At 42.4% G+C, this 16531-nt stretch overlaps 1 protein-coding gene across 14 annotated transcripts in view; it reads left to right on the forward strand.

Moving 5' to 3' along the window:
• Nucleotides 1–5604: 5604 nt before the first annotated feature.
• The window catches only part of Rfc1 (replication factor C subunit 1), a 75261-nt gene continuing 64334 nt past the window's right edge, over nucleotides 5605–16531 (forward strand). For 12 of the 14 annotated variants that reach the window (XM_039092517.2, XM_039092518.2, XM_063273690.1 and 9 more), the window contains exon 1: nucleotides 5762–5920. In XM_039092517.2, the coding sequence (XP_038948445.1) occupies nucleotides 5918–5920 (3 nt within the window). In that variant the 5' untranslated portion in view covers nucleotides 5762–5917. 14 annotated transcript variants of the gene reach the window in all.

The following is a 16531-nucleotide window of genomic DNA, read 5'->3' on the forward strand; positions in this document are numbered from 1 at the left end:
ACCCTGTAAGGCCTTTTGCTTAAAAGACAAAAATACAGAGAGGATCAATGCATTCAATTTATTTCAACTGCATGGCAAGGAAGATGATGGGTAAGATCGTCATGGGATCACATTCTTTCTATTGAGAAGCTTTGGGATTCTGAGTGAGGACTCTGGGCTTGCATCATCAAAGACTTACTGCTTGTTCTAGCCCCTTCTCTCCTCAACGCCTCCTCTTCTTTCTCCTCCTTTTCTTCCTGCTCGTCCTCCCTCTCCTTTGGGAATGGGATACTGTTATGTTTCCCAGGCTGGTCTTAAACAAACTCTAGGACTCAAGGGATCCTCCAATCTCTGCCTCTGGTGCCTCTGGTGTTTGCCACTCTACTCAACTGTATTTCAGATAGTTTAGGCTCTTAGCAGGACTGTGAAGCCAACTGGCTCACTGCTAGTCAGATCACTGAGCGATCCCTGGAGGGTCCTGATATCATTCTTGGTCTTCTATATCCTAAGTCCATTGTATGTGAACAGACACAGACACAGACACAGACACAGACACAGACACAGACACAGACACAGACACACAGACACAGACACAGACACAGACACACACACACAGACACAGACACAGACAGACACAGACACACACACAGACACAGACACACACACACAGACACAGACACAGACACACACAGACACAGACACACACACACACAGACACAGACACACACACACACAGACACAGACACACACACACACACAGACACACACACACAGACACACACACACAGACACAGACACACACACACACAGACACAGACACAGACACACACACACAGACACACATACACACACAGACACAGACATAGACACAGACACACACAAGACACACACACAGACACAGACACACACACACAGACACAGACACACACACACACACTCCATGTACATAGGCATGTATACTACACATGCATTTAGACACAGGTCTAAAACCAAGAAAGTTCTAAGAGACCTACAGTATCCCCCATGTGGTCAGTCTTCCTATTGCAAGGAGTTTGTAAGGAGATTGTAGTATTTTCCTTCATTCATTGAGTCTCCTTTCTTTGAGTCAATAGCAGTCTCGGCATTGACTTACAGTGTATGCAAAAAAAGATTATACTTATCACCTCAAAATGCTATTGGAATATTCATTGCTCTGTCTATACATGCCCTTAAGATTGACAGTGAGGCGCTTACCTAGGAAGCGCAAGGCCCTGGGTTCGGTCCCCAGCTCCGAAAAAAAAGAACCAAAAAAAAAAAAAAAAGATTGACAGTGAGAACTGGGCTGGGTGGTGTGGGCCTGTAATCCCAGCTGTTTGGGAGGCAGAGCCAGGAGGATCAGGAGTTTGAGGTCATGCTTGCCTACATAGCATGTTCAAGTTCAACCTGGGCTAGAAGATAAACAACCCCTCCCCTAAATCAACAGAACAAAACAAACCTTCAACAAGTTCAAGGCCTTCCAGGTAAGTTGGTCAGACGCTATCTCTAAATAACCACAAAACAGAAAAGACAGAGCTATAGTTCAGAGGTGATGTGTAGCAGGTGAGAGGCCCTGGGTTCAATGTCAAGCAGAAAGACAAAATAACAATGGCCAATGAATATTTTAGGGAATTATAATTTGAGATTATATGCATAATCAAATTTGTGTGTTAACTGCGAAATGATACATTTTTAATTATCTTATTAATTTAAGAGGAAAAGTTCCCTTTCATGTAAGTGAATGTGTAGATTGCTTGTCGAAAACTTCCTATCACTTATAGGATATAAAAACCACCACTCGAGTTAACATGTTAATTGGGTATCATCCCAAGAATTAGGATCATTAATGTCGTTCATGCCTGATTTCCTAAATTAGAATATGTGCCTCTGAGTAGTGACTGATTATGATTGTGTTCCCAAATAGCTTCAAGGTCATTTAGGTGCTTGGTTCAGACTACAGAGGGACTGCCTGACAGACAGTCAGGAAAACATTCCAATAAACCCAATGAAACAGAACTTGCAAATATTTATCCAGAGGGTGGAAGGTCATTTGTTGTGGCACAGTGAAAACTCTATTGATTTCTGTTGATTTTTTTTAAAGTCTAGTGAAAGACAATGTGACCATTGTGCTCTTGAGGATGGTTTCAAAGTGAGTCAGGAGCAAGTCCTATGGCTTAGATAAGTTAAGGGAGACAGGCACTGATACAGGAGTCACACTCAGCTGTGATTAGCATATAAAGGAGGGCGGTGTATCAGCTACTGAACCCTGCTTCTATGCCATTTCCAGATGTTTCATAGCACCGCCTTACCTGTCTGTATGTCAGGGGATGAGGCTTATGTATGTGTATTAGGAACTATTAGATCTAACTGTTTACAAGTTGAGGAACAACTAAGAAAGATCCTATTGTCAATGTTCTAACTTTTGGGACAGAGTTTTTCATGGAATATAGACAATATCCCTAGTATTTCTTCCTAAGGAAGGAAAATAGTTCTGATTTTCATAAAATCGGCTTTGTTGATAAAAAAGGATTTCCCACAGCCTTTCTTTTAAGGATAAAAAAAAAGTATTGAGTACTGTATAATAGTCTTCAATAGGTCTTCAATCATTAGGAAAAACAGACGGGCAAATAACAACAAACAGGGACTAGAGAGAAGGCTCAGCAGTTAATGGCATTGGCTGTTATCGAAAAACAGCCCTGGGTTAGATCCCAAGCACAGCATAAAAAGGATGTGGTAGTGTAGGTCTATAATCTGACTCAGCGCTCGGGAAGTGGATGCAGGAGGATTCAGGACCAGTCTTAGCTACATTGCAAGTCTGAGGTCAGTTTAAGATACAAGCTATCCTGTCTCAAAAAGGAAAAGAAAGAAAAAAATGCGGCAAATAATATGATACAAAAACATAAAGTTTCCTCTTTCATTCTTTTTTGAGATTATGTCTTTCTATATAGCCTTGGCTTGTCCTGGAACTTCCGATATAGACCAGGCTGGCCTGGAATTCATAGAAACCCTCTTGCCTCTTTTTCCCAAGTGCTGGGATTAAAGGTGTGAGCCAGTATACCCAGTTGCAAGTTTTCATTTTTGATGGTTAGGGTTGTGGGGGTTTGCATATGCTTGGCTCAGGGAGTGGTAATATTAGGAGGTATGGCCTTGTTGGAGGAGGTGTGTCACTGTGAGGATGGGCTTGCAGTCCCTTTTCCTAGCTTCCTAGAAACAGTCTGTTCCTGGCTTCCTTTTGATGAAGATATAGAACTTTCAGGTCTGCCAGCGCTGTGCTTTCTGCCATGATGATAATGGACACAACCTGTAAACTAGCCCCAATGAAATATCCTTTATAAGAATTGCTTTGGGGGTTGGGGATTTAGCTCAGTGGTAGAGCGCTCGCCTAGGAAGCGCAAGGCCCTGGGTTCGGTCCCCAGCTCCGAAAAAAAGAACCAAAAAAAAAAAAAAGAATTGCTTTGGACATGGTGTCTCTTCACAGCAATAGAAACCATAACTAAAGTAAGGGTTTTATTTTATTTTGGAAAAGATTTATTTTTAAAATTATGTATAGGGCTGGAGAGATGGCTCAATGGTTAAGAGCACTGACTGCTCTTCCAGAGGTCTTTTTTTTTTTTTTTTTTTTGGTTCTTTTTTTTCCGGAGCTGGGGACCGAACCCAGGGCCTTGCGCTTCCTAGGTAAGCGCTCTACCACTGAGCTAAATCCCCAGCCCCTCTTCCAGAGGTCTTGAGTTCAATCCCCAGCAACCACATGGTGGCTCACAACCATGTGTGATGGGATCTGATGCCCCTTCTGGTATGTCTGAAGATAGATACAGTGTACTCATATATAAATAAAATGAATAAATAATTACTTCTCTATGGTCACGTGGTCACGTAACCATTACACAGTAGAGCAGTAACAGAATGACTGCCACAGAGGGACCCACGCGCAGGGAAGCCCTTCTCACCAGTGACAGTTCACATGTTTCTAAGTTGGGGATTACTATTGTTGGTGAATTTTAACTTGGAACAGTGCAAAGGTGCATGTGGGGTACATGTTACAAAAAATGCGGGGTGTGCTGTTGACCTTTAATCCCAGACTTGGAGAAGCAGAGGCAGGTGAATCCATATTGAGTTCAAGGCTAGCCAGGAATACACAGGGAAATCCTGTCTATAAAAAAAAAAAAAAAAATAAGGGGTTGGGGATTTAGCTCAGTGGTAGAGCGCTTGACTAGCAAGTGCAAGGCCCTGGGTTCAGTCCCCACCTCCGAAAAAAGAGGAAAAATAAATAAATAAATAAAATCCAAAATCAGGCTGGAGAGATGGCTCAGCAGTAAGAGCACTGACTGCTCTTCCAGAGGTCCTGAGTTCAAATCCCAGCAACCACATGGTGGCTCACAACCATCTGTAATGCGATCTGATGCCTTCTTCTGGTGTCTGAAGACAGCTACAGTGTACTTACATATAATAAATAAATAAATTTTAAAAAAAACCAAACCAAAATCATGTTGCGATAGACACCTAGTAAATAAAAACTCTTGGGGTTGGGGATTTAGCTCAGTGGTAGAGCGCTTGCCTAGCAAGCGCAAGGCCCTGGGTTCGGTCCCCAGCTCCGAAAAAAAAGAAAAGAAAAAAAAAACCAAAAAACTCTTGTATTCCTGAAGGCTTTATTGCCTTTCCCTGTAGATATGTGTCACAAAATGACAAGACCCAACAAGAAGTGGTTAGAAAAAGATTTCAAAGCCAAGGCCAAAGTTGGATACTGTCCTCGTCACTAAATTCTTTGATAATCTCATGTTTTCTCTTGAAGTTGTATGTGAATGTTACTTTCTATTCCACAACCAAGTTGCTTATTTACTCACAGGAAGCTTACTGGCCCATGTGAGTCCCCACCCCTGTAATCCCAGCAGCCGGGTGGTGGAGGCAGGCCTACTTCCTCCCTCCCTGCTGAGACTTGCTTATCCTAAATCTTTCCTGATTCTAGTTTTCCTGTGGGGGTGTATCTTGGTATGTAGTGGCTTCAAAGATTTCACTATTCTTTAAGTGACTGAATGAAGCTTTAGGAAGGAATTAAGGGGCTAGTTTTCTTAGCTTGGTAGTTTTAGAACAAAGCCATTGAGGCTGGGGTTTGCCCAGTCGGTTGCATGCATTCACAGTAGCTCTGAGTTTGATCCCTTGCATTGCGTAAACCAGGAATGTTGGCATATATCTGAAATTTCAGCACTTGGGAGGCAGTTAAAAAAATCAGTTTAAGGTCATCCTCAGCTACATAGTTTACCAGGATGGAATACATGATCTTCTGTCTCAGAAAACAGCTCCTCCCCAATAAACAAAAATATTCCTTTAATGTAAACAGTCCCTTAAATGCAAACATATAACCACGCGATGGAAGACAAGGGCTCCCCGAAAGCTCTTCTTTGACTACTACTCGTGGACTCCATCTCCAATAAATAAATATATAAAAAGTAAAAAAGAGGGGTTGGGGATTTAGCTCAGTGGTAGAACGCTTGCCTAGCAAGTGCAAGGCCCTGGGTTCGGTTCTCCGCTCTGGGGGAAAAGACAGTAAAAAAGACTCGTCCACTTCTGGCAGCCGCTACAGAGGACTGCCTTTGCAGCACGTGTACGGGGAGGGGAAGGAAGCCACCTGGGAACCCGCCTTAGAGGAAGTCAGTCTCAGATCCCAAACTGGGCGTCTCTGTTAGGATCGCTCACGTATTCAGTGTCTTACAGACTTAGCAACCCTCTTGTTGCCAAGGCTGTGCGCAACTCCCGCCTCGGGGCGGGGCCGCGGGGAGCGCGCCTCCGACGTCATCACCGCGCGCCGCCTGAGCGTCTGCTACTTCGCGGGAGAAGTTGTTGGCGCCAATGTATTCCGAGCGGCGATAACGGATACCCCTCCAGTCACGGGCCTGCCCACCTGCTCCTGTTCGGTCGTGGGGCTGCGATGGTGAGCCACCCGGGAGGCGGTGCAACTACAGAGACTTTGCAGGCGGGGTGTGAACGGGACGCCGCCGCGGTGCTGGGTGGGGAGGACCATGCAGAGTGCTCCGAGGGGCCCCGTTTAGGGTTCGGGGCGCACCAGGGACGCAGCGTGCAGGGATGTGGCTGCTACGCGGCACTTTCACACCCCACCTCCCGACTCTTCGGGGAAGGGAGGAAGAAGAATTTGGACGGGGCGTTAAAAGTTACTTTCGTGTCCAGCATTGTACCAAATCTCTGTTGGAATGCTTCCTTAAGTCGTGACTTCAAGCTTTGCGAGGAAGAATGTGACGCTTGCCTTTCTCAGGGAGAAGTTGCTCGGGCCTTCAGGTTTAATCAGCTTCCTGAAGTACGTCTCAGCCGTTTAGAGAGCTGATGACACAAGGAAGTTGTTTTACTTTGTTTAGAATAATTTATAGGACTTGAACGGATAACCTGGTTTACCAGGAATAAAAAACACGGACGTTATGTATTTGACAGTTGTCATCTCTTATCACCTGTTACAAAAAGTAGTTTTTTAAAAAAACCCTCTGTTCCAACTTCAATACATAATTCTGTGTAGTGAACATTAAATAGATCGAAAGTGAAATAGTCCTTGGCATAGGAGATAGTTACAAGTTTGAAATCATCTTTAACATACAGAACAACTGAAGATGTTGAGCTAATCCACAAGATATTTAACAATCACATATATAACACACACACACATAAGTATACATGTATATATACTTTTATTATTAAGCTTGTCAGAACACCAGCATTCAAGGGAGAAAAGTGTTATACCAAATTGGAAAAAATTTCAGCTCTGTTTTTAATTCTTGGGGAGAGAAGATAGTGATGGTAGCCACCGGGAGTCAGCCTTTTTATTTTCTGGATTATGTGTGAGTTGTTTGCTTTAAATACCTTCTAGAAATTCATCTGAAGTGTTGTTCTAACAAAGATTTATTCCTATTTTAGTCATGTGTGTCTCTGTGTTTGTGTATGCATACATGTGTTTGAGGGCCCATGTTGGCCAGAGGAGGGTGTCAGACCCTCTGGAGCTGGAGTTACAGGTGGTTTTGCATGGCTTGCTGTGGGTGTTATTTATGGAAGTCAGGACCTCTGCAATGAACGGTATGCACTGCTAACCACTGAACCATCTCTTCAGCCCCCAAGTTCATTAAATTTTTATTTAACTTGTAGTGTGTATATTTTGCCTGAATATATTTCTGTGAGTATACATGCCCGGTGCCATCAGAGGCCAGAAGAGGGTGTCGAACCCTTTGGAATTAGAGTTGAACTCATGTCCTCTGAAAGGCAGCAAGTACTCTAACCACTGAGACATCTCTCCAGTCATTCCTTTGCAGTTTATAGGTGGCGCATGCCTTTAATCACAGCAGTTGGGACACAGAGGCAGGCAGATCTCTATAGGTTCGAGGCCAGCCTGCTCTATTGAGTGAGTTCCGGTATAGTCAAGGCTACACAGAGAAATCCTGTTTGGAAAAACTTAAAAAAAAATTATGAGTGTTTTGTCTGCATGCATGTATGTGCTGCATATGCAGTCCTGGTCCCAAGAAGGTCAGAAGAGTACAGAACTGGAGTCATAGATGGGTGTGAACCATCATGTGAGTGATGGAAACTGAAGTCAGGTTCTTTGCAAGAGAACCAAGTGTTCCCACTCACTGAACCATATCTCAAACCTCCCAAGTTCATTTTGTTTTGTTTTTGTTTGTTTTATTTTTTGAGACAGGGTCTCTACGTAGTCCAGGCTGTTCTAGAGCTTACTATGTAGAGCAGGCTGGACTTGAACTCACAGCGATGTTTCTGCCTCTGCCTCCTGAGTACTGAGATTAAAGTCCCTTGCTTTCATGCTCAGCTCCAAGTTCATTTTGAAGGAGAATTTTGGGTAATAGTACCATGTATCAGGTCTTGAAATTAAAATGTTTATAGATTAGGCACATCTGAACTCATGATCCTCTTGCCTCAACTTGTAGGCCCTCCACAGTCAAGTTTTATAACAGTAAAGATACTTTTTAAACAGTTTGCCATACAACTAGTAGGTGGTTAAACTAGAGAACCTAGGCATTTTTGACCACTACATTATTCTGCCCCCCTAAAACGATCAGCGTTACATTTTGGAATTTAGGTATTTTGGTATTGTGGAAAGTTAATGAGATTTTGATGATGGAGTATGAGGTAAAGACTGTTTAATAGTTAATATTAGTATCTAGACCTGTACAAGTAAATTAACTTCTGTGACTCTCACACTTCCAAGTGCTAGATTACTGGTGTGAACTGGACCCCAGGAAGTAGCTTAATTTCTTGGTTTCTACTTGCAAAAAGGATGCAGTGAATGATAACTACCTCGAATAACTTAACGTTAAAAATATTTATTTACGGGCTGGGGATTTAGCTCAGTGGTAGAGCGCTTACCTAGGAAGCGCAAGGCCCTGGGTTCGGTCCCCAGCTCCGAAAAAAAAGAACCAAAAAAAAAAAAATTTATTTACTATATGTGTATAAGTGTGTGATGGCATAGTTGTAGAGGACCTAGGTTCCGTTTCTAGAACCCATATGATAGCTTATAGCAACCTGGACCTCTTAAGTTAATTAAAAAAGTTTAAATACACACACACACACACACACACACACACACACACACACACACACACACACTTTTATGTGTTTAAGGGTTTGCATGCATGCATGTATACCATGTATGTTTGGATGCCTGAGGAGGGCAGAAGAGGGTGTTAAATAAATTTCCTGAAACTGGAGTTTCAGGTTGCTGTGAGTTGCCATGTGGGTGCTGGGAATTGAACCTGGGTTCTCTGTAAGAGCAGCAAGTGCTGTTAACTGTTGAGCCACCTCTCCAGCCTTTTTTAATTGATTATGTGCAGAATTAAATCAAGTTAAGGGCCAGAGAGATGGTTCATTTGGCATAGTGCCTACCTTACAAGCATGGGGACTTGAGTTTGGGTCCTCAGCACTCAGGTGTAGTTGTTTGCATTTGTCACCCCAATTTTGAGGGAGGGATCCCTGGAGCTCATGACCAGCCAACCTCTCTGAATCATCTGCTGCTGGTTCAGTGAGAGAAACAGTGTATGTACAGCTTTGATTCTGGAGCTTGGCATGTAGTAGGCATATAGTTGTTCCAACTGCAGTAATCTGCCTTTCAGAAAGGATACTAGAAAATCACATAAGGTTTTGTTTTTGAGACTGGGCCTTGCTGTGTATCACTGAGTGATCTGGAACTGCTATGTAAACCAGGCTGGCTTTGAACTAAGAGATACTTCTGCCTCTCCTCTCTTGTCTCTGATGGGATCAAAAGTATGCACACCACCATGTCCAGTCTGTCCTTTCTATTTAGTGAAACATTTCGTAGGTGTTTACATCAGTTTTTAAGGGCATAAAAGGCTGGGCGTGCTCTTAACCATACTTATGAAGCAGAGGCAGAAGTTCAGGAGTTAAAGTTCAGTCTTTACACAGTTTTACACAGGTCCCTGTCAGCCTGCAGTTCATGAGACCCTATCTCAGAAAATTAGGAGAAAAAAGGATAGGGGCATCATAGATGCTTCTGATGGTAGGTGAACTTTCTGAGCATTTACGCTCTTTGGGCTTTCCTTTTTCTCTCGGTGTCTGTGTATGTAGAGGCAGAGGAAGACAGTGGCTCTGCTGCTTAGTGCCTCTCTCTGCTTTATCTTCTTGAGATTGAGTCTCTCATTGACCCAGCTTGCTGTTTTCTTCTGGGACAGCAAATTCCAGGGATCCTCATGCCTCTGCCTCCCTTAGTGCTAAGAGTGCCTGCTGCTCCTGCAGAGGGGACTCTAGTTCTCTTCTTAGCACCCATATCAGGTGGCTAACAGCTACCTGTAACTCCGGCTCCAAGGGATTCAAAGTACCTGGTCCTGGAGGGTACTTGTACTCATGTACACATACATACATATAAAATACATACATACACACATGTATTTGGAGTGGGATAGATGGCTCAGCTGTTAAAAGCTCTTGTTGCTCTTATAGAGGACCTGGGTTTGATTCTGAGGAGCCATGTGGAAGCTCACAACCATCTGTGGCTCCAGTTTGAGGAGGATTCAGTCTTCTGAGCTTCAAGGGCACTAGGCTTTTACATGGTATGCATGCATATGCACAGGCAAAACAGTTATTCACATAAAAAGATAAAGGAAATGTTTAGTAAATTTATACATTATATTGGTATTCAATTTGGTCCTCTAGCAGTTATCACAAAAAGAAGCCTAACAGAACAAGAATAAATTTCAATTTAATGAGTGTTTATCGAACACCTGTGCATAAGTTATATTATAGGACAATAGTTCTTAACTTACTTGGGCCACAGTTCCCTTTAAGAAATGTGGTGAGAGGTATGCAAATTTTCTGACCGGCAGAAATGCATATAGACACATAACACCATTTTAGGGACTTTCCCTCCCTTCTGAAGCTCATCTGTAGATAGAGATTCACTTTTGCTCTGGGAGTTGTTGAATTTGAGGTCTCCCGCTTTTTGACTTTTGACAGAGGTGTCAGATAATCATCAATAGTCTATTACAAAACAGGTGCCAAAGCCAGTCTTGGTGGCACATACCTTTAGTCTTGGCACCTAAGAGGCAGAGGCAGGCTGATCTCTATGAGTTCAAGGCCAACCTGGTGGGATCTACAAAGAGAGTCCAGGGTAGCCAGGGTTCTGTTACAGAGTAATCCTGTTTCAGAAAAACAAACAAAACCTAACAAAACAGACAAAAGCCAGATAACCCTTATTCAAAAAAATAGAGAATAAACTTGGATGTTTACATTTCATACCTGATATAAAACAGGGATGAATAAAGAATAAAAAGCTAAGGCAGGAGGATCTCTGAGTTCAAGGCTAGGGTGGTCTATAGAGTGAGTTCCAGAACAGCCAGAGCTCTACAGAGAAACCTTGTTTTGAAAAACCAAAACCAAAAGAAAAGAAAAGAGATAGAGTTTTGCATTTTAGTGGTTTATAAAGTAAAAGCTTATTAAATATTTGATTAGCTTTTGTGAAATATGTTGATGATAATTTTTCTTGTGAATTTGGTGGGCCATTTAGAATGTTAAACAATGTTTTTATTCCTTTGCTAATTTTAAAACAGAGAAGTAAGACCAATGTGTACTGCCGTGGCAGCTGCTCTGCAGAGCATCAAAGGCAAATGACAGTCACATGATTTGTGCCTTCCCTCCTTTCTCATCTCCCTCTGTCTTAGTCAGATTAAAAATTAGAAAACGTACCCGTCTCCTTTTTAGTACATGACCCAAGTCTGGTAATTTAGTTTGATCTGTGTTTACCATAATTGTATTTGCAACACTTCTTTCTAATCTTGCAGGATTGTTAATTATACCCTGAAGATGGGAACTGCCACTCTGTCCCTGTCCCCGCTTTTCTCTCTGTTGTTTCAGCAAGTAGTCCAGGGGTTTGAATTTGCCTCAGACTCCCTATTTGAAGTATTGATTAGCAATTTCCCCCTTATATTTAGGACAGTCTTCAATTTAAATATTTATATATTTACTTTTAGATTTGTTTATTTATTTATATGAGTACACTGTCACTGTCTTCAGACACACCAAAAGAGGGCATCAGATCCTATTACAGATGGTTGTGACCTGGGAATTGAACTCAGGACCTCTGAAAGAGTAGTGCGTGGGTTCTTAACCACTGAGCCATCTCTCCAGCCCTAAATATTTATTTTTATTTACATGTATTTGTGTGTGTCTGAGTGAATGCCATATGTGTGAGTGGCCCTTGGAGGCTAGAGTTACAGGTGATTGACTATAAACCTCTTGACAGGAATGCAGGAAATAACTCAGGTTCCGAAGAATAGAAAGTGTCTTAACTGTGAGTTATCTCTCCAGTCCCAACCTTCAATCAATCAGTCGGTCAATGTACTTATTTATGGGTTTTCGTGACAGGGTTTCTCTGTTTAGTTCTGACCAGGCTGGCTGGGAACTCTGAGATTTGGCTTCCCTGCCTCCTGAGTGCTGGGGTTAAAGGCCTGTACCACCACTGTTGGCCCACTCTTCGTTTTTAAAGCTTTCGCTAGAGAATGACTTCTTGGCATTCGCAGTTTCCTAGTAGGGCTAACAATTTCTAGGCTTGTTCTGTGGTTTAAACCCATTGACTTTATTTATTTATTACCTATGAGTCTCATATATCCCAGGCTGACGGGGAACTGAAAATGACTTTGAACTTCAGTTCCATCTACTGCCTGCCCCTTCTAAGTGCTAGGATTACAGGAATGTGTCACCTTACCCAGCTACAATTTATTTATGACCAATTACACCTATTTACTGATTTATTTTATTAATTTATTGTGTGTGTGTACATGCCTGCCATAGTACATGTGTGGAGGTCAAGGCAAATTATAGGTGTGGGTCTTGGGAATTGAACTTAGGTATCAGGTTTGGTGACAAACACCTTCACCCGCTGAGCCATTACACTAGTTCTCCTGTCCCTTGCCTCTACTCCCACCTCTTCAGTGCTGGAGAACGAACCTAAGGCCTTATGGATTATAGGCAAACACTTTATCCTTAGTTACATCCCACACCTGTATTTAGAGTTTTGTATGTGTGTTTGGTTTTGAATATTTCTGGGGAAATATAACTCATCAGGTTTATGAATGTTTAAAGATGTCTGGTGTGCTGGTCGAAGACCATGTGTCTTGTTTCTTTGGCTCATATACACATTTTTTGGAACATTTTCTGAATGGGCTACTTGTCACTGACAGTCTCTGTAAGGGGAGATGCCACAGGGGCAGAGAATTGCTCTGCAGTGTCTGGCATATGTTAACATTTCCATAAATACTTGATGTGTGAATAAACTAATTCCAATAAAGATATCAATGAGGTAAGAGTTACTGTCATTTTGTAGTACAGCAGTTCTCAACTTGTTGGGTCAGAACCCCTTGGGGGGGTTATTGAACTACCCTTTCATGGGAGTCACTGAAGACCACTGGAAAACAGATTTACGTTATGATTCGTAATGGTAGCAACATTAGTTATCAAGACGTAGCATGTTAGGAAGGTGGGGAACTACTGTTCTAGAGAGATGGCTCAGTAGTTAAGAGCCCTTGCTGCTCTTGCAGAGGACCCAGGTTCAGTTCCCAGTGCCCACATTAGAGGCTCATAACCTTCCCCTAACTCTGTATCCAGGAGACGTGAGGCACTCACTAGGCACATATGTGATATATACACATATATGCAGGCAAACCCTCATACTCATTAAATAAATTTATTAAAAGTCATTTTATTCATGACTTAAAACATTTCATGATTGGGTGTGGTGACAGTACACACCTTTAATCTCAGCACTCAGAAGGCAGAGCAGAGGCTCCTGAGGCTGAGGTGGACGTAGCCAACTCCAGACCAGTCAGGGCTACATGTGGAACCTTGGTTCATTTTAGTTTTTTTTTTTTCATGACTGTAAGGTAGCCTATAGAAACATGGTGTTTTACTGTATTATATCGTAGGTCTGTTTTTGGTTTAAGTCACATAGATAGTTGAAGTTTGATATTTTTGAATTAGAAATAATTTGCAAAATGTTAACCTCTAGAAGAATAAAAACAATAATCACAGTATGTTAGCTATGGTGAATGTCAGAATTCTGAAAAAAAGCAGGCACACTCAGTCTCAGACACTTCACTTATCCCACCTTAGGCAGTGTGAAAAGAACCTTACAGTTTTAAACCTGAGTTAGATAATTATTTTTATGTTGTGCTCAGTTTTTGTTTTTAATTTGTAATTTTGGATCAGGAACCTGAAAATGTCTATGATGAGTATTTATGAGACTATTATATCCTCTGAATTTTTCATTGTCACCTGGTGATGTACCCCTTTAATCCCAGCACTTGGGAGACAGAAGCAGGTGGATCCCTGTGAGTTTGAGGCCACCCTGGTCTAGCGAGTGAGTTCCTTGACAGCCAGGGCTACACAGACAAAGCCCCCAAACAAACAAACAAACAAACAAACTTTTTTTTTCCATTGTTGAGAAGAGCCTGTTTCTCTTCCTGGCTGGGCTTCATTTTTTGGCTCAGCTTTTGTTCTCTGAGGACAGACCAGAGGGCAGATGGAGGCTCTGTGAGGGCGGAGGGGTTTTTGTTTTGTTTGTGCTTTTCTCTTTCCTGTGTCATTTCTTCTGAGCACTGAGCACTGATCCTGGCCTGTCCAAGGTGTTTAGAAGTCTGAATGAGGGATCTTGAGGGACCGTAGAATAGTTTTCTTCCCAGAACCTGTTACAGCTGTGTCTTGTGCCCCTTGTAGTCATCTCGTGCTGGTGGTTATTAGCTCATGTGTCCTCCTCAGGGAAGTGCTTGAGGCAGTGCTGGACTTTGCTAAGTCAAGAATGTCTGCTGTGTATAGTGACAGTTTTGATTTCTAAAAAAAGTAATTTGTGTGGCTAAAAGCCAATTTTGAAGGAGAGGAAATGGCCTACTAAAAGTGAAAGTTGTTTTCATCTTTTATAGCTACAATATGGTAATGTGACACAGGAGTCAGGCATGCGGATCTAATATAGAAGGTGAATTTTAATAATTTAGTTCAGAATAATACACAGTGCTAATTTCATCTCTCTTCTCTCTCTCTCTCTCTCTCTCTCTCTCTCTCTCTCTCTCGTGTGTGTGTGTGTGTGTGTGTGTGTGTGTGTGTGTGTGTGTGTGTGTGTAGGGGGTGCAGCGTGGGTCCAAGTGTATGAGGAGTCCTGCTCTATTTCTCTCCACCTTATTCTTTTGAGCTAGGGTCTTTCACTGAACCCCGAGCTAGCCAGCCCCAGCAGTCCTCTTATCTATGCTCCCATCTCAGTGCTGGGGTTACAGATGTGTGCACTCATGCTTGGATCTTTGTGTGGGGTTTGGAGATTTGAACTTAGGCCCTCTTGTTTGCATAGCATGCACTCTTACAGCTGAGTTGTCTCCGTAGCCTCCTCTTACATTTTCTTAAAACAAAAATAAGCAAATACAGTCATAATAAAAATCCCAATCAAAGATTTTCTGGGGGAGGGGTATGGGACAGGGTCTTGCTGTCTAACCCTTTCTGGCCTGGTACTTGTTATGTAGCCCTGGCTGGCTTTGAACTTGGTAGTCCTGCTTTCAGCTTCCCTTATGCTGGGATTGCATATGTGTGCCACCACGCCTGGGTAAAGATTGTTTTAGTACACATATTATTATTTTGATTAGCAATTTATTAGTCGTCTTGCATTGTTATTTTTTCTTTTGTTTTTCTGAAATAGGGGCTCACTATATAGTCTTAGTTCACCTGCAACCCACTATATAGACCAGGCTGACCTTGAACTTAAGAGATCTGTCTGCCCTAAGTACTTGGATTAAGGATGTGCATCACTATCAGTAAGGTTTTTTTTTTTTTAACTTATTTTTATTTTCTGTGTGTGGATGTTATTGTGTGTGTCTGTGTACCATGTGACTGTAGTGCCCATAAGAGGCTAAGAGAGGTGTTGGACTCTCTGGACCTGGACCCACAGATGGTTGTTAGCCACAATGTGACTGCTGAGATTCGAACCTAGGTCCTATGGAAGAGCAGCCAGTGCTCTTTAGTACTGAATCATCTCTCTTCCATTTAATAAAATTTAAAATTAATTGCTCTGCAGTGTCTGGCATATGTTAACATTTCCATAAATACTTGATGTTTGACTAAACTAATTCCAATAAAAATATCAATAAGGTAAGAGTTACTATCATTTTGTAGTGTAGCAGTTCTCAACTTGTTGGGTCAGAACCCCTTGGCGGGGGAGGGGGGGAGGGGGAGGGGGGTTGTTGAACTACCCTTTCATGGCAGTCACTGAAGACCATGAAAAGTTTAAAAAGTATCAGGCCATCCCTGGTGGTGCAAGCTGTAATTGCAGCCACAGAGAGACTTCAAGCCCTGTTTAAGATTACAGAGTAACATTCAAGGCTAGCTTGGACTTTTTAATGAACCTTGTCTCAAAGATAAGAAATGGGTTGGGAATGGAGCTTAGTGTTAGAGTACTTGTCTAGTGTGGGCAGTCTAGACCTCAGGTTCAAGCCCTCAGAACTGTAAAAAGTTAAAAATTTATAATTCCTATTAGAAAAACATGGTTCGAACGAGTGCCCAGGTATCCAGCCATTGTAACAGTGTCAGGCTGTATTTGGTCAAGGGGTAGAGGTTAGTATCAAAGTGCAGTTCTGCTAGGGATGGCCAAGACCGTCTGTGCTCTTTAGATGAGAGCTGAGGAAAGGCTGCATCACTCTAAAGTTAACTGGACATTTACTGATGAGATTCATAAGCTTTGGGTGTTCAGATATTTGCCATATTTACCTGTTTCTCTGTCTGATGCGTCTGGAAAGGCCGCAGTCACGTCTGGGTCCTGCATAGTTGCAAGAACCTTTGGGGCACTCCTGCCATTCCAGGCACACATGCCCTCCTGCTCCAGGCACCGCTGCAGGCACTGACCAGCATTACTCCTGAGATGCCTTGCAGAACACCTGATCTGAGCTCTGCCTCTTAACCCTTTCTATTCTGTTTTGACTCATTCTTTCATCAAAGGTTCTACAGTTTTCTAGGCCCACCCTTGAATTTCTCTCTCTCTAATTATTTTATTATT

This window comes from Rattus norvegicus, chromosome 14 (genome assembly GCF_036323735.1).
Source record: "Rattus norvegicus strain BN/NHsdMcwi chromosome 14, GRCr8, whole genome shotgun sequence".
NCBI classification, from domain to species: domain Eukaryota; kingdom Metazoa; phylum Chordata; class Mammalia; order Rodentia; family Muridae; genus Rattus; species Rattus norvegicus.